Below are 18,303 nucleotides of genomic sequence, written 5' to 3' on the forward strand. Positions count from 1 at the left end.
TGGTAGTCTGTGGAGGCCGTGGAGGTTGGGGTTCACAGAATAGAGTACTAGAAAGGCAAGAGCTGTACAGAAAGAGAACTTGAGATCCACAGCCAGAGGCTCTCCAACCAAACTGCCAAGCCTTCAACTAAGTCCTCATCAGCATATCTGTGTAAGGAAGCTACCTGAGACCAAGGAAAGTTCTACCTGAAAGAAATGAAAGAGACCATATCCAGGCCTCACATGGGTCCAGAAATAATTCCTGTTCCCAACCATAGTAGAAAACCTCTTATGTCACAGTAATTGGATAGAGTACTCAGAAAAGCTCTACCTCACTACCTCACTTCTCCTTACCTCAGGAGAAAAATTAACCCTCATCTAAATGCTATAATGGTCTTACCTTAAAAAGCTTAAAAAAAAAAAAAAAACCAACAAAAACAAAAAGGACCAATTCACTGCTAAGGAACCTAACTATGGGGATCCCTGGGTGGCTCACTGGTTTAGCGCCTGCCTTCAGCCCAGGGTGTGACCCTGGAGTTCCTGGATCGAGTCCCACATCGGGCTCCCTGCATGGAGCCTGCTTCTGCCTCTGCCTATGTCTCTGCCTCTCTCTCTTTCTGTGTCCCTCATGAATAAATAAATAAAATCTTAAAAAAAGAAAAAAGGAACCTAACTATGCCTCGGACCAAAGTTCAAGATATTTATAGGACTATAAAAATATCTAGCACTCGAGAAGATAAAATCCACAATGTCCAACATTCAATCAAAAAACCAGGCGCCCAAAGAAGCAAGAAAACAGGAACCATAATGAAGAGAAAAATCAATCAAACTGACCCAGAAATAACACAGATAATAGAACTAATAGACAAAGACGTGAAGACAGCTGTAATTATACTCCACAGGTTCAAGAAATTAGAGAGCAGATTGAGCATGCTAAATAAAGGCCCAGAAGATAGGAAACAGACTCAAACTGGACTTCTAGAGATGGGAATTACAGTGTCTGGGATGAAAATTACCCTGGACAGCATTAACAGGAGAGGAGGCACTGCAGAAGAGGCCGTTAATAGACTTGAAGCCATACCCATGGAAACTATTCACGTGAGACATAGCAAAAAAGACAGGAAAAAATGAACAGAGCATCACTGGGCTACAGAGTTTCAAGTAACCTAATATATATGTAATAGGAGTCTCTGGAAGATGGGGGGTGGGAACAGGAAAAAAAATGGAAAGGAATAAGAGCCTCAAATTTCCCAGATTTAATGAAAAGTATAAACCCAGGGAGCTAAAAAGCTTACAAATCCCAAGCTTAAGGAGCATAATGAAAACTACACTGAAGCACATCACATTCAAAATGTTTAAAACCAGTGATAAAAATCTTAAAAGCATCCAGGAGAAACAAAAACATCATACACAGAAAAACAAAGAATCATAGCAGACTTCTCCTTGGTCACAGTGCAAGCCAGTGTATCGGTATCTCTAAAGAACTAGGGGGAAATTGTAAAGACAGAATTCTATGGCCAGTGAAAATAGTTGTTAAATGCAGGCTTTAGAAAAGAAAAGCTCTGTTCTTCTGAACTTGTTCATTGCCCCTCAGTATTATACGGTGGGCATGACTTTTTGACAGCCACAAGAGAGGGACTACACCAGTGCAAAAGATCTGAAAGACAGCTGAAATTCCAACTTACCATGTAGAACCAACCATTCTGGTTCCTAACACAGCTCACGTGATCTCTTCTTAGCTATTATTCTCACAGCACTTATGGATGTTGCTGGTACTATAACTATTTGCCTCTTTGACTACCTCTCAGATAATGCTAGGAATTCTTAGATGGCAAGCACTGTGCTCTGGTATCGCCTATCAGGCCTAGTACAAGGTCTTACATGCATTAAGAGCTCCACAAATATCTCTGTAGAAGTCTATTCACAAACCCCTGCTACCAACACTACTGACCTGTGTGTCATCTTCCTTCTAGCATAGTTACCAACATTTCCATAAATAATGGCTGAATAGGGATTCTTCCTATGGCCTTTCTGCCAGCCAGAACACTGTTAACACTAGCCCACACACATAATAGTGACCTCACTCCTCCTTCCCACTATACTTACCATCAGCTCCATATGGCCCAAACTGGTCAAGATGGCCTGCCTGCATCAAAGTGTTTGGAGACACAGGCCAGGGGAAGACTGTACAGAAGAGAAGTTCACACATTTGAGTACGAAGAATAGTGATCTGCATACTGAGATTTAGGCAGGACTTCCAGAGGTGGAAGCAGACACAAACAATAACAAGGTGGCTGTGCAGGTACAACAAACATGAGGATACATGCAAGCCTTCTGAAAGATGTCAAAGGATAACACAAGTAACCTACTAATGTCACCACCAGTCAAGGGCTGAGTATACAGCAGATGCTATAAGTGCTTGTTAAAAATGATAGAAAAGTTGTAGTAGGAATAGAAGGAAAATAAAAATATAGAAAAGGAAAAGTGTATAGAAGAAGAGTATTTGCTTGCATGCCCAAAGAAAAAAGGAGATGAGGCCACAGGATCACTCTCGAATATGCATGGTTTCCAATCATATATACAGCTGAACATAATCAACCAATAAGTTATGGTTCAACTGTTCTAATCAAGGCAAAGTAAGATGAATAAGAGAAATATGAGCAGAGAACGAAGCTGTGTGGCTAGAAAGAACTGAAAGGCAAAATAATCCCTTTAAGGGGAGAAAACCCCAAACCATCAGCACAATATTACCAATGAATAGGCCGCAATATTAAAATACTGAACATATAAAAACATGTGGGAGGCAAAGAGTCCAGCCAACAGAAGGTAGAGTGAGTGTCTACCTCAAGCAGTGTTGCAAAAACGACGTTATGTATTAGAGGTATATGTGACAATTGAAATGGAGAAGGTGGGGAGAGGTGACGCATGTTTCATTTCCAGAAAACAATGGCTGTGTTGCTCCAATGTACTATCCCTAAGAGGTAGATTATTTAGCACAAAGAGAACATGATCTGGCCACTTCCTATTGCTAAGCAGTGAGCCAAATGCACATTGCAGAAGCAGGCCAAAATTAAGGGAAACCGTGTATACATGCTGTTTATATGATGAACAAACAGTACAAAAGCCAGTATCCAGAGGGGCCACAGGGTAAATACAGTAATTCAGATTACTTCATCATACCCTATGGTAGGAAGCTCAGAAACCAAGCAGTTTAAGACTACGTAAAAAAACAAACAAACAAACAAGAAAAACCTCAGCTTGATTCAATCAGAAGCAGATGAGCATGGAACTTGCCACTCCTAGAGACAGATTTATTAATTTCCTAGCACAGTTACTGGTACAAGAAAAGACAAGATAGATCAATGGAACAAAACAAAGTCCAAGACCAGGCAAGGTTTTTTTCAGCCTATGATGAAGCTGGCATTTCAAGTTAGTGGTCGAAGTACTGGGGAAACTAGCTATTTGGAAAAAATAAGCTGGATCCTTAAAACCTTTCTTACCCCCACTCCCAAATAAATTCCACATACAGCAAAGATTTAAATATAAAAAGTCAAATCTTGAAAACCCTTGAAAGTATGAGTGACTATTGATATAATCTTAGAATGAGAAATTACAAAAAATAATACAGAAACTGGAACCCATAATATAACGTAGGGATTACCTGGACTATATAAAAGAATTTTAATGGCAAAACACAAAATGGTGGGCAGCCCCAGTGGCGTAGTGGTTTAGCGCTGCCTTCAGCCCAGGGCATGATCCTGGAGACCTGGGATCGAGTCCCAGGTCAGGCTCTCTGCATGGGGCCTGCTTCTCCCTCTGCCTGTGTCTCTGCCCCTCTCTCTCTCTCTCTGTGTCTCTATGAATAAATAAATAATAAAAAAAGATTCATTTATTAAAAAAAAAAAAACACAAAATGGCAAGTTGAAAAAATTGGGAAAATTATTTGCAACAAGACAAAGGGTTTCTATCATAGCTGTCAAGTCAACAAGAAAAAGACAAAGACCTCCAAAGAAACTAGGAGGAAGACACAAACAAGCAATTCACAAAGGACAAGGAAGTGGCTAATAACATGGGAAAAGCTATTCAATTTCACTAGTAATCCAAAGAAAGTCACAGAAAAATAATGTAATGACACTTCCACCTTCCAGAAAAGCTGGACAGCACATATCCAGTGAGGAGGACAGGGAGACCAGCACCTGTGGGTGGGAGCATACCAACTGCTACCACTTTTCTGGAGATCTGCTCACTGATGTGAATTGGAACTGAAAATGTCCATACCATGCGACCCAGCAAACCCACCCTCGGGATCTATCACAGGGAGATTATTACACGTCTTGACAAAGGATGATCGTACCTGGATGTTGCAGCTAACAACTACTGGGCACTCCCCATAGGCCACTGTGCGAAAGCATCTTAACACATTATCATCTAATCCATATAACAACGCCATAGATATCACTCTCTCAGTATATTCTAGGTGAAGGATTAAGCCTCGTTAAATATGCAATGATGCGCAATGAAACATACTGGGTGCTGCTGAACATGTTTCAGGTATTCACTGACGCTGGAAGATACTTGCAGTGCGGTGCGTGTAAAGCAAGTTACAGAACAGTGTGTGAAATCTTGTGTGGGTACTTCTGGTTAGAAGCTACCTGGAGGGAGGGCCTTCAAAAAATTAACAGCACCTGTCTCTATATGGTAGAATTTATGGTGACACTTTTTCTTCTTTTTAGTTTTTCTGGATTGACTGAATTAATCCCCATGCCACCTCCAACTAGCAGGAATCATGTTTAAAAATAAAACTACAGGGCAGCCTGGGTGGCTCAGCAGTTTAGCACCGCCTTCGGCCCAGGGTGTGATCCTGGAGACCGGGGATCGAGTCCCGCGTCGGGCTCCCTGCATGGAGCCTGCTTCTCCCTCTGCCTGTGTCTCTGCCTCTCTCTGTGTGTCATGAATAAATAAATAAAATCTTAAAAAAAAAAAAAAAAAAGATTCTCACTCCCTCTCCCTGTCCCTCCCTAAAAAATAAAAATAAAACTACAGATTTTTTTATTTTGAAAAAAAAAAAAGGATATATAAAAGAGTGGTGAGTGGTATAAAAAGTATACACAGAGCATATCAGTTTATTCTTCTGTTATACTGGCTAGCGGGATGCAAGAGAAGGTTACAGGACAGGTCAGAGAGCCCCGCTCCTCCCAGCCACACTAACAGGGGTGGGTCTCAATTTAAAGTAGACTTCCTAATACCACATCCCAACATCATTCTTCTCTGATAAACTCACAGTCTCTTGTTCATCACCTGTTGAACCGTGACTTCTAACATCCCAGATGGCACTGGCAGCCGTCTGCTGCCCCCAGTAGGGAAGCTCTGGGCAGCAGGGAATCATTGGCTGGCATTTATAACCAAATTGGTTTTCAGGGACTCATTATGTTAGGAAGTAGGGGACAGCCTGTACTACCTTTTCTGAAACATTCACCTTGACAGATGATGGTAAGATTTACCCATGCATTTACTGCCTACCATTTTAAAGTCTGAGGTCCACACATTTTAGAGACCATGAATTAACACAAATGTCCATTTCTGTGGTCCTGTGGCCGACTGCTAGCTCCATCTGGAAAATGAGAAAGGCTACAAAACACAACATCCTTCACAGGATAACTTTATCTTCACATCCAATTAAGCCAGAAGCCTAATTAAATTACTGTTGCTGTAGCTCAGAGAACTTAAAGTTGGTCCTGAGAGTCACTGTAGCTTGGAAAGAAAATGTGGTAATGAGAAACTTCTGCCTGTCTTAGTTACACACCTGATGGAAAGTAAAACACTGAGAGAACCAACACTGGCACAACCAAACGTGGGTCAGTTTCACAGGGTTGGCCCCAACTGAGAATCCACTTGCAGATGACCAGACCAGGAATGGCTTCTCTGGCTGGTAAACGAGGGAATGAATCCCTTGACGGCATCCTTCGCACAAATTTCTTCTTTTGACAAGTACCTCTGTCTACCACGTGCCATGCCCTATTTGGAGCACTGGGGAAACAGCAGTGAGAGTACATGTTCCGTGCTCATGGAGCATTTATACCCCAAAACACACTTCCTGCAGAAGTCTAAAAATGAAGGCTAACCATGCTAGTAGACCTTTAATCTAGAGACGACAGCCTGTCACAGCGAAAATACAACTATGAAAGTAGGTATGAAAGCCCAGACCAGTAACTCGCTGGTTGGAAAAACAGGCTCAAATTATTTTCTCTCTTGGGAATCCACTTCCTCAGAAGTAAAACTGAATTATGCTCCTTCACTCACTGGAATAATAGGAATCAAATGAAATAACATACAAAGGCAAGGCCCTGGTGATCTCATAAAAGCTGGAAATTTAAGATTCAGGCTTCTTAACCCCAACTAGGGAACACAGGGACAGACGGGACACAGGGCTGTGCAGAAGAGGTCTGCGAAACAACCTAGGTGACGCTTTTGCAGGCAGGAAGAACATCTTAACAGAATTCAGTTCCGTTAAATAAGGCGCTGCTAGGATCATAAAACATGAGCTAAAAATAAGATCACAAATGTTCCAGTTCTCATGGAGACTATTCTTAGAAATGAAAACACTAAACACAAAATATTACACAAGTTTTCATACCTACTCAATTATTCAGTTTTCTGCAAGGCAAGACGATACAGAGGAGAGCCCTGGGCTAACATTCAATCTGAATTTTATTTCCAGCTCTGCTGTGTGAACTTGAGCAGTGCAATCTAACTTCACAGCCAAGGTGAGGGGGATGGAATGCCAACATTTCTACTCCTTATGAACTTTAAAATTCTGACTCATCAATAATTTAACCACTCCGTTTGCTTTTCCAGTGCTCTTTGTTTAAAACAAACAAAAAACCAACTAAGCCTGCCGGCTCTGCAATACGTCAGTGTTGAAAGGAGAGGGCAACAGCAACCTGCTTTAGGCAGAAACCCCAAAGACCCACACACTCACTGGAAGGAAGCAAGGGAGGCCTCTGGGGCCAGGATCCATGTAGCAGAAATTTATGCATCTGACTTCTAAGATAAACCTACAGACCATCACTCTGATCAATTTGCTAAACTTGTCAGAACTGCCTAAAATTAGTGACCCATTTTCTTAGCTTACAGAGGCAGCAAATAAAATCTGGGGGATAGTACGTCTCAAGACAGGGTCAGCAGCAAGAAGGAGATGGATATTCCAAGGGGACTGTCATGTCTGCAGAACAAAAAAGTAAGCTCCAACAAGCAAACAGGCCCCACACATCTCAACAGCCTTGAGGGCATGAATGCCACGCCAGATTAAAATAATTTAATCTCTTCTTAAATGATCCAGCGTCATACTGTTGACTAAGAAGGCAGAGAAATATTTTAGAAAGATTCTCATTAAACAACCACAAAAAAACCTTTGGAACTTGAAAGGGTGGGCTTAGTTTTTGCAAAGTTCACTTTTGTGGGATAACTCAGTTCTCCTTATGCCCAATAAAAGCTGGATTTCCAAATCTTAGTCCCACTTCAAAGAAAAAGTGATAAGGGATAGGCCCTAGTTGGCAGCCACTGACCCACTGGGGGTGGGGACCAATCCCTCACTGCCTCTGCAGCAACCACACCTGCCTTCCTCCAGACCCTTGGGCACACCGAGCTCTTTCTAGCCCCAGGCCTTCGAACCTGCGGTTCTCTCTGCCCACGGTACTCCTACTGATCAAATTCTATTCATCTTCAAGTCTCAGTTCGAATAATTTCTCAGTGAGTCCTTAATGTCCCCAGACTAAAAGGACCTCTGTCAATTATTCTCCTGCTGGTACTTTTCTTCTTCCGGGTATATTTATGACTACATATTTGTTTAACGTTCATGTTTTCTGTTGGCTCTTGTCGGCCGTGTGCCACCATCAGTTTCCAGGACTGAGGATCCAGTACAATGTCCAACATCTGGAAGGTATGCAATCTGCAATGGCTGAAATAAAGAATACCAATAATGGTAGTGAACTCTTACTGAGCACCTATGACAGGTGACATACCCCTACCCTTCTAGAGGTGAAGCAGCAGCCTCAGAGCGGTCGAGTACTTTGTGCAGAATTACACAGCTGGTAGGTGGCAGTGCAATGATTCAAACTCCTACCTGCCTGCTTCCAGACTACAGGTGTAATGACTACTCTTCCCTCCAGCACTGTGTGAGGCAAAAGTGGTGCAGGAATAGCACAAGCCTGGCCCCCACCTTTAATAAAATTATAATCCGAGGCAAAAAAGTTTCATAAACCAAAGTGAACATGAGATGGAATAATACAGTTAAATGCTAGATTACGCGGCACTATTAAATGTTGTAGGAAAAAAGAAAGCCACTAGAGCTAGAAGGGCATTGAGACAGGAGGAAAACCATGTGAACAAAGATGGAGAAGTACATAGCACATGACCAGCTCAATGGACTGGTGGACAGATCACACTAACTGAACAGAGGGTTAACACAGGCCAGGAAATGGTCAAATGTTAGACTGAAGAGACATGCACCTAAGAAAAAATAATTCCATTAACATTCTGGTCTGCTATGCTTCCAAGCAAAGTTCCTGAGCAGCACCTATCACATCTTGTTACTATTTCTCAAAGCTTCACAGAGGTTAGTACCGTGCAAATCTAACAGTGGTGCCTGTTAACAAATGAGGGTGAAGCCAGCAACGTGCCATTTCAGAGCTGTTAAAACCATAGTCACTAACTCCAATAAACTACAGCTTAATGAAACAGAAGTAGTTATCAAATGATAAGTAGTCTTATTTTTTACCATCGTAAATTCTTTAAAACTATGAGTAAACAACTATATATACTGAAAACTACTAGAACTAAATGATGGTAGGATTATTATTTCTCCTGAATCTCCCATAGCTTCAGGAAAAGACACTTACTTGAGTTAATCTCTCTCTTACTTTATATACCCTTGTTCGTAAAATCCCAAGTCCAAGGACATAAGTAGTATATATTTCTTAAGCCAGATTTGGTTTCTATGAGTATCCATGATGATTTTCTAGGAATATTACAGCAATGAAAAAAAATTCAAGTACATACACAAATACTTGGGCATCTAACTGGTAATGCATCAGAATCTTTGTGGAAAGAATTATTGTAAGATAAAGGATGGATACACATTAAACCCCACATCTCATTTAATCTTCACAATGACCCTAAGACATAGATATTAGGATATCCATTTTATAGATGAAAAGACCAAGGCTCACTGAGATTAATGTGTCCATGCTCACCACTGAAGTTTGACTCCAGCCAGGTTGATCTAAGATCATGTTCCCTCCTATCCACTGCTTCAAAGAACTGCCAATCATATTAACAAGTTAAAATTTTGATGTAATCATGAAGGTTAAAAAAAGAACACATACACTTCTCACATTGCTGCCAATCTTGACTCAGCCTCCTTCTTGCCACCCCCACCCAAGCCTGTCACCCAACTCTGCCAAGTGATAAAACCACCTCATCTCATGTATCTCCTCTTATGCATGTGTTCCTCTGGGGTTGGTATTTATCAGGATCATCTGGCTGACAATTGGACCTTATGGAATCAGCAGCCAGATCAACAGGCTTATTAAGAAATGACATAAATCACACATATGTCATACTTTAAGGTTTTCAAGACATTTTCTCTTCAAAGCCCCTGATGATGCTACATTTTATATGAAGGGAAACTAAGGCTTAAAAAGGCTAACTGAGGGCAGCCCCTGTGGCCTGCAGCCTGGGGTGTGATCCTAGAGACCTGGGATCGAGTCCCACGTCAGGCTTCCTGTATGGAGCCTGCTTCTCCTTCTGCCTGTGTCTCTGCCTCTCTCTGTCTCTATGAATAAATAAAATCTTAAAAAAAAAAAAAAAAAGGCTAACTGAGCGCTGCTGAGGGTTCAATGACCTTAAGGAGCAGAGAATTCACAATTCTATGACTTATAGCTGGGGTCTATAACCTTGCCTTATCCCTAAAGCAAATGCATTAATTCAAAACATCTCTATGAGGGGCACCTGGGTGGTTCAGTAGGTTCCATGTCTGCCTTTGGCTCGGGTCATGACCCAGGGAATCCTGGGATTGAGCCCTGAGTCAAGCTCCCTGCTCAGCGGGGAGTTGGCTTGTCCTTCTCCCTCCGCCCCTCCCCCCTGCTTGTGTGCTCTCTCCCTCTCAAATAATAAAATAAAATATCTCTATGAAGCACTTCCAAATGTAGCACCATGTTGGGACATCTGTGTTCTACTCTCAGCTCTTGGCCCACATACAAATCATTTAGCCTCATCAGTAAAAGTAAGAGATCTGGGCAGCTAATCAGCCTAACAATCTATGCTTCACACTGTTAAGCACATTATCAGCAAGAACTCAACCTCATCCTTTCCCACAAATATTAAGAGCAATCTGTTCACTGGCTTCACCATCTCAGAGCTCTTGGGTTTCTCACGCCTTGGCTCCCATTCTCCCCTGATGAGATCCAGGAGTCCAAGAGTGTTTCTTAGGACCCTTAGCACTTCAAGTATAAAAGGTGGTCTGCCCTGCCCTCTACTCTGTCCTCCTGTTAGACCTACTCTTCAAAACCACAGCAATGGCCAACTTCTGAACGCTCAACTCTTCCTGGCTCCCCATTCCCACCTCTGCTTTCTCCAGCTCTGGCTTCATGTCCAGCACTACCTGTTAAGAGATGTTCCCTAGGAAGTCCCAATGTACAACTCCCTGCCCAGACCTCCCCTCTCCTTCCTCCTCCCGCCCTGCCCAAGACCTACCTTTCTTGACTTCTCTATATGTTTTTCTGGAAACCTTAGATATACTACTCATCAGCTCCTTCTGTTCCACAGAAACTTTCCATTAACCATTCTCTGAGGACATCCTAGATTTCCCTACCATCATGCCTTTACAGATCTCCTTAAGAATTACTTCCATACTTTTGATTCTCTCTTCATTCAAGAGGTCTTCCAGACCACTGCATTATAGTGGGCTTGCCTTTTTAAAAACTTCTTCCAAATTTCCATCAAGCCGTCTCTGAACACCTAATCCTTAAAGCAGCACCGATGAGAATATCTTGAACATTTACCTTGGATGTCAAAAGGCCTGGACTCCACTATATGTAGTTTACTAAGTGCTTAAGTGAATTACATGAACATAATACATTTAACAAAACATTTTGTAAAATTTTTATTTCACTCTCCAAATAATCCTAAAGTTGCTTCTCTAGTTTAAAAAACTATAAAGATCAGAGAAGTTAAGTGATTGTCCATGATCACACAGCTATAAAGCAGCAGAGCCAGGACTCAAATCTGGGTATTGAGATCTCTCTTTTGAATTTTGTATACAACATTTGCATCCCTTTGACAAACAGTAGGTACCAGATAGACATTTTTTTTAAAGATTTTATTTATTTATTCATGAGAGACACACACAGAGAGAGAAGCAGAGACACAGGCAGAGGGAGAAGCAGGCTCCATGCAGGGAGCCCGATGTGGGACTTGATCCCAGGTCCCCAGAATCACGCCCTGAACTGAAGGCGGCGCTAAACTGCTGAGCCACGGAGGCTGCCCCCAGATACGACATTTGATTTGAACTATCTTGTCTAGGAAGTACAAAGTCAATCAAAATTTTCCTCCCCAGTTAAATTCTCTTAGTCCTTCAGAGTGATCTTACTGTTGAACCAGACTTGCAAACTGGCTTAAGTACAATATCAGAACTTAGTTTCTTAGAACACACAAGAAGAAAAGAACAAAACTCTTAACAAAAGCAAATATGAGAGAGAGAGTATTCAAGCTCTAGAAGGAAAAAAAAACCCCACACATTTTCTTCTGACAAAAAAAAAAAAAAAATCAAGCCAATTAATCACTCATATGATTCTAGCTAGCACAGGGCTGAGTATATTAATGGGTAAGTTGATCATGTATTTTCAAACACACAAGCAGCCAAGACTGAAAAAAAAAAAAAAAAAAAGAAAAGAAAAAAGAAAAAGAAAAAGGCCCCAGTTTTGGCATAGTACTGTAGGGAAGAAAAAAAAATTTACTGTTACATGTTTACTGGGTTTGCTTTTGGACTATCCAAGCTAGTAGCTTTGCTTAGCATTAGATTTTTCAGGCAACAGAGAATGATAAAGTATTACTCAAAAAACAAATGAGTCAAGTGTCTTTCATAATTATATGAAAAAACCCAATCCTGCTATCTTGAAGAACACTCGTATTTCAGTGAAGCAAGCTCTGGAGGTGGTAACAAATTACCCCCAGATGTGAAATCCCAGGCTATGTTCAAGTTCACCTGGGAAGCAGAACAGCCTTAATTTGCTTCTAAATTTGGAAACAACCAATAAACATTTGTGATCACAACCTCTGGCCTCCCCCTCTCCATATGAGTCAGAATTGTTTTAGACATTTTAAATTTAATCCAAAATTTCTCATGTTGTAGATGAGGAACTGAGAGCTAGATTCCGAAACGCAAAACAGAAAATAAACTGCATTCACAGAAAACTTCCTCAGCAAAACACCACAGGCTCTGAATGGAAGATTCTGTTTTCACTGTGGTTTCCTGAGACTAGGGTTCGGGGTAGAGCAGGGAAAAGAGCCTCAATCTTTGAAAAAAAAAAACAAAAAAACAAACAAAAAACAGAAAAACCCTCCACGTGTCTGGCTTTCACCTAACAACCTCTATAGGATTGAAGGGTCTGTTAGGAAGATTCATTCAACCCAGCTAGCTCACAGCCACATATTACTAACCCGACTTTGATTAGAAATTGACCAGCATGTTCCTCAAGTGCCATTCCTCCTCAAACCCACCTACACACAGATCCCTGAGGCTACCTAGACAATGGGAAGAACAAATCTCTCCCAAAATTTTAAAATAGTAACAGATGCAAAAGAAACACTATTACAAAGAGATAGGAAGGTAACTGAAAAATTTTGGAAACTTACAAACGCACTATCAATTTGATAATATTTTTAGAGCTACTATCACAACGCCTTTTGCTAGAAAAGCTATATATTTATACATTTAAATATTTAATTTATTTATTTCAGAGAAAGAGTCCATGAGTGTAGGAGAGAAGGAGAGAGGAAGAAGCAAGCTCTTTCCTTGTTGGGATCCCCATGCAGTACTCCATCCCAGGACTCCAGATCATGACCTGAGCTGATGGCAGGTGCTTAACCATCTCAACCACCCAGGTGCCCTGAAAAGCTGTATTTTTAATTACATGTCAAATCTGATAGTTTTGCCTACTGTAATATTAGCTTCTAACCATATAAAACATCTGAGCATCATTTCTCCAGTCTTGAAACACATTTCACTTTCTGTAAAGACAGAATTTGAAGGGCACCTGGGCGGCAAAGTTGGTTAAGCATGCAACTCTTGGTTTTGACTCAGATCATGATCTTAGAGTCATGAGATTGAGCCTCGAGTTGGGCTCCTGCACTCAGCATGGAATCTGCTCGGGATTCTCTCCTCCTCTCTCTCTGTGCCTCCTACTCATGTGCGCTCTCTCTCTCTCTCTCAAATCTTTAAAAAAGAAAAAACAACTTGAGGGATGGGGTGGACAGAAAGGGAGAGAGGTGAGCAGACGTCACTCCTGCTCTGAAAGTTACCACTCAGTGTTAAGCACTGCCCTTCTTGTGAGGATCACACAAGGATAACAGGCCAACTAGGACAAAGTTGGGGAGCAGAGTCTCTGCAGACACCCACTGAGAATCCAATGCTTGTTGGCAAGAGCTGATTGGAAATCAGCAGAGTGCAGAAGAAGCTAATAGCCTCTGTGAACCTGACATGAGAGATCAGATCAAAACAGCAGGATGGAGAGCCTATTATTATTATCATTACAGAAAGAAAATAACCATTAGAAATTGACCAGAACATAAGCCTTCTTCCAATTATTTCCACAAACAGGAGATTCAGATTTCTAATTAAAAATCACTACACACAGAGCCAAATATTTGAGTCAGCAGAGAACTTACCTAATTGTTACACTGCATTCCCTCGGAGCCATTTGTCCTGCCTGGACAGCTTTCTACCCTCAGCTCAACCAAACCACAGATGAAGATTAACCTTTCCCCATATAAATATACTTCATCAAATCTGCTGACACTCGGAACTGAAATCCCCAATGCAGAAGTCATTTTAATGTCCTTTAGGGGTTAAAGGTCTGATTAGTACACTGCATGGGTGTAGAACCCTCACGAGGATTTTGCTCCTTCTGCTCAACCAGGACCAAGAAGGAAACAGAATTCCTCTTCTTTGACTTTGGTGTAAAACAAACTAGTGGAACAGAATCGAGCTATTAACTCAAGGGTGGCGGGGGGATCGAGCTATTAACTCAAGGGTGAGCTGTGGAGTGCTGGGGAGGACAGTACCGTGGGGAGAGGCTGGATGTGGTAATAAATAATGCAGTTAGAAAGTTCCAGGGCAGTTAAAGGCACTGACCCCTTCAGATTTCCGGGTGTGACAAAGATCCACAACTGGCTAGGAGCGGCAGCTCCCTGAACCTCCAACAGGCACATTCAGTCCTGTCAGCCTGGACTCAGCCTTGCCAGCACCAGCAAACAAACACGCACATTCTTCTCAGAGCCCACATGCCATACAACACAGTCTCTCTACAGGGCCTGTTTATTTAAGAAACCAGATGCTTTGATGTTGGGGTAGAAGTTGGGGAGTTCTGTGTGAAGGAGTAGTTAATGACAGGAGCAGAGGGAGGACAGAGACTGAGCAGTTGCTGGCTTTTAATCGTAAGTTTTGAAAGTTTTAAGGAAATTATCAAACAGTCAGAACCGAGGAATGAAAAGTACGGAAATTATGTCAGCAACCACTGCAACTCTGGCCAAAGCATTTCATCTGTTTCTTTAAGACAGTTTTCATGCCTAACCTCAAAGGGGTACTTATAGGAGGAATGTTTTGAAGCAATCCAACTTAGCAACCAACATTAGTAAAATCTTCTGTGCTTGCTCAATTTCTCTCATGTGCAAAGGCTATACATGTCACAAACACTCCGAGCGCTTAAAGGAAAGAATCAATTAAAAGTGTGGCATGAAAACAGTTTTGTGTTAAAGGCAAAAAAGGAGGTTATTTCTTGAGTCTAAAAGAAGGGCACTGGGATCCCTGGGTGGCGCAGCGGTTTGGCGCCTGCCTTTGGCCCAGGGCGCGATCCTGGAGACCCAGGATCGAATCCCACGTCGGGCTTCCGGTGCATGGAGCCTGCTTCTCCCTCTGCCTGTGTCTCTGCCTCTCTCTCTCTGTGACTATCATAAATAAATAAAAATAAATAAGTAAAAAATAAAAGAAGGGCATTTATAAATACACATACATATCTGCCAAATTTCATGAGGGAAGGAGCCTAAGTTATAGGTCATTAGGGCACAGATCTCTTAAAACCAGAAGAATATAAAAGAGTGCTTTAGTTTTACCTTGCTTTGTAAAGATTAAATGCCAATATATTCTCACAGGCCAAACAAGCAACAGTCTAGGAGATCTGCTAAAACCTTCTGAGGCTTTTCACTGTCCAGTCTGAATTATCTTTTCTTTGTATCTCAGCACCCCCAGCATCCGGCACATCTTGGACATTTGGAGGCCATTCTCATACACTGACTATACGAATTAACATGGCTTAACATGAACAGCAAGTTTTAACAAATAAGAGAACCAAGAACTTCTGATTTTCTTGGGAACTGAATCCTGCCATCTTATGAAAGGCTACTCTAAAAAGTATATAATATCCCTGATAAAAAGTTGTTCTATCACGCTGATACTTTTATTTCACACTGCTTATGAAAGGTCCCAAAATACTAGATCTCTTCAGTACGGTTCAGGATGATTTATCAGGACTTCTAAAAATGAAGAACCGAAAAGCAGAACAGCCTACTACGTAATTCCTGGTTAAGGAGATGGACCTCTAAGAACTGCTTTACTCAACTATGTGTAAGGTGAAGATTATTCACAACGGCTTCACTTTCACCATGTATACATGTTATAAACAGGATGGGATTTCTGAAGAAGAGACCATGGCTGGTTAACAAGTGCAAAAAGAGCTATTTAAAATTAGGTCACTGATGGGGATCCTTGGGTGGCGCAGTGGTTTAGTGCCTGCCTTTGGCTCAGGGTGCGATCCTGGAGACCCGGGATTGAGTCCCACATCGGGCTCCCGGTGCATGGAGCCTGCTTCTCTCTCTGCCTATGTATGTCTCTGCCTCTCTCTGTGTGGGACTATCATAAAAATAAATAAAAATAAAAAAAAAATAGGTCACTGAAAGAAAACTGAGGGGGGGGGGAAAGCCACACACAAAGAATATATTGGAAACAGTAGCTAAATAAAATGACAGAAATAGAGGGAAGTTTCTTTTCATATGGACCTAAAAGAACAAGTTCCAGTTTTTTCAACCTCTAGCTTCAGAAATCAATAGTTTACAAAAGACATATCAAGTCAAACCAATCAGGGAATAATTCGGGAGTAGCAGCAGGTCCTAGGGTAGGGCAAGCAGCAAGAGAAGAATCTAAAATGTGGGGTAAGATTTCTGTGTCCAGCTGACTCCCGGAAGGAAGTGATCCTGTTGTAAGTTCACCATCAGCGCTGTAAAGCCTTTCTCAACTCCCCACTGTGAGATGGAATCTACACCATTATATCCCCGGTACTCATTCCACCCTATCTGTACCCAACTGGTCCCCACCCATCAGCACTACTTTGGCTGTTGGTGCAGCTGTTGGCTGTATGGCCTTAAGTGGGGGCTCTCCCTGACTGGCGGGGCTCTGACTGCAGCTGCCCCGGGGACCTCACATCTGAGAACTCTGCACAGGTAACTAGTCCAGGCAGAGGGAGAAGGGCAGTTCAAGGAGAGACTGAGATTGGGCAGGCAGGGGATGTGGTTATACCGGGCCAAGTGCAGTTAAGCGCTTGTCTTTATTCCTCTGTGCAGCTCTTCCTGAAAGAGGAAGGGATGTAACAGAGAATATATCAAATTGAGAATACACTGTGCAAATACGGGTGGCAACAATTAAAGCTCTAGTTCTTGAGAAACATGAGGAAGATGCCGTGTTGCACCAGAGCAAGGAGCCAGGACCTTCTTAACAATGGGCTTTGTCAAGCCCGTAAGTGTGCAAAGGTCGAGGGGCCTGTCCCCTGGGACAGAGCTACCACAATTTCTGAAGTTTCCAAGGAGAACCCAGCGCACAGGAGACCATCCGCAATGTGGGTCCTGACTGCTGGAAATCTTGTTACAGCAGGATGGAGACAACCCGGTCCGAGGCCGAGGCCAGGCTAGAAGGTCAAACTGAAGGCGGAGGAGAGAGCGCGTGGGTGGCCGTGAGCCCCCTGCAAGCCGGCGCCTCCACGTCCGGACACGCAGCGACCCGAGCCCCGCCGCGCTCCGGGAAGGGCCGCCGGCGAGGTCGCACCTTCGCCTCGCGCAGCCCAACTGCTCGGCGCTTGGGGAGTCCTTCCTCCAGCCTCCCCGCGGGTCCTGGCCACGGGAGCCTCATTACTGACACGACGCAAAGCAACGACGCTCGAGAGATTGTGACAACTTAAAGAAAAAAAAAAAAAAAAGAATGCCGTGGAAGTCTAGGCTGCCTCCGCTGTGACGACACAGCCGCGCGGGCCGGACTCGCCGCCGCAGCCGGGGCCCGGCGGGGGGGGGGGGGGGGGGCGGCCTGCGCCCCCGGGCCCCCGTGGACACGCCAGGCGCGCGGCGAGGGGCGGGGGGCCGGGGGGGGATCGGGGGGGGCCGGGGGGGCCCGGCGGCCGCTCACCTGGTGCGTGTTGTTGGCCAGCTTGGCCACGACGTCCCGGACGCGGCCGCAGTCCTGGTCGTCCTGGAGCGCGCTGCGGCGCCAGCGGCCGGCGCGGAGACCGGGGCCCCCGGGCGCGGCGGCGCGCAGCCCCCAGCTCACCCCGACGGGCCCGGGCCAGCGCGACAGCGGCGCGGCGGGCGGCGGCGGCGCGTCCAGCCGGTCCTGGCCGAGGCTGGCGGGCGGCAGCAGCTGGACGAGGAGGAGGAGGGGGAGGCCGAGGCCGTGCGCGGCTGCCCGGGGCCGCTCCATCGCCGCCGAATGCCGACGCCGCCGCCACCTGCCGCCCGCGCCCGCGCCCGCGCCCGCCCCCGCCCCCGCCGCCGGCGCCGCGCCACACCCCCGAGCCGGCCCGGCGCTCCGCGGACGCGCGGCCCGGCCCCTCCGCCCCATAGGCGGGCCGCCTGTCCTTCTTCGGCGGCCGCTCCTCATTGGCTCGCGTCGTCTCCGGCTGCGGGGGTCCTGCGTTCCGAGGCCGGGACGCGGGGCCGATTGGCTGGAGCGGCCGAGGCGGCTGAGGTCATCCCGCTCGCCCCGCGGCCTCGCCGGCCGCCCGAGTTCCG

The 18,303-nt window shown here is 44.2% G+C and overlaps 1 protein-coding gene across 5 annotated transcripts in view; it reads right to left on the reverse strand.

The window, feature by feature from the left end:
- The window catches only part of SORT1 (sortilin 1), a 65,532-nt gene extending 47,525 nt beyond the window's left edge, over nt 1-18,007 (reverse strand). For 4 of the 5 annotated variants that reach the window (XM_077905756.1, XM_077905755.1, XM_077905754.1 and 1 more), the window contains exon 1: nt 17,702-18,007. In XM_077905756.1, the coding sequence (XP_077761882.1) occupies nt 17,702-17,992 (291 nt within the window). In that variant the 5' untranslated portion in view covers nt 17,993-18,007. Of the gene's footprint in view, nt 1-17,347; nt 17,411-17,701 lie in introns of those variants that run through there. The other variant, XM_077905757.1, reaches the window with a different exon arrangement.
- Nucleotides 18,008-18,303: the final 296 nt, after the last annotated feature.

The sequence above is a fragment of the Canis aureus genome, chromosome 8 (genome assembly GCF_053574225.1).
Source record: "Canis aureus isolate CA01 chromosome 8, VMU_Caureus_v.1.0, whole genome shotgun sequence".
Taxonomy (NCBI): domain Eukaryota; kingdom Metazoa; phylum Chordata; class Mammalia; order Carnivora; family Canidae; genus Canis; species Canis aureus.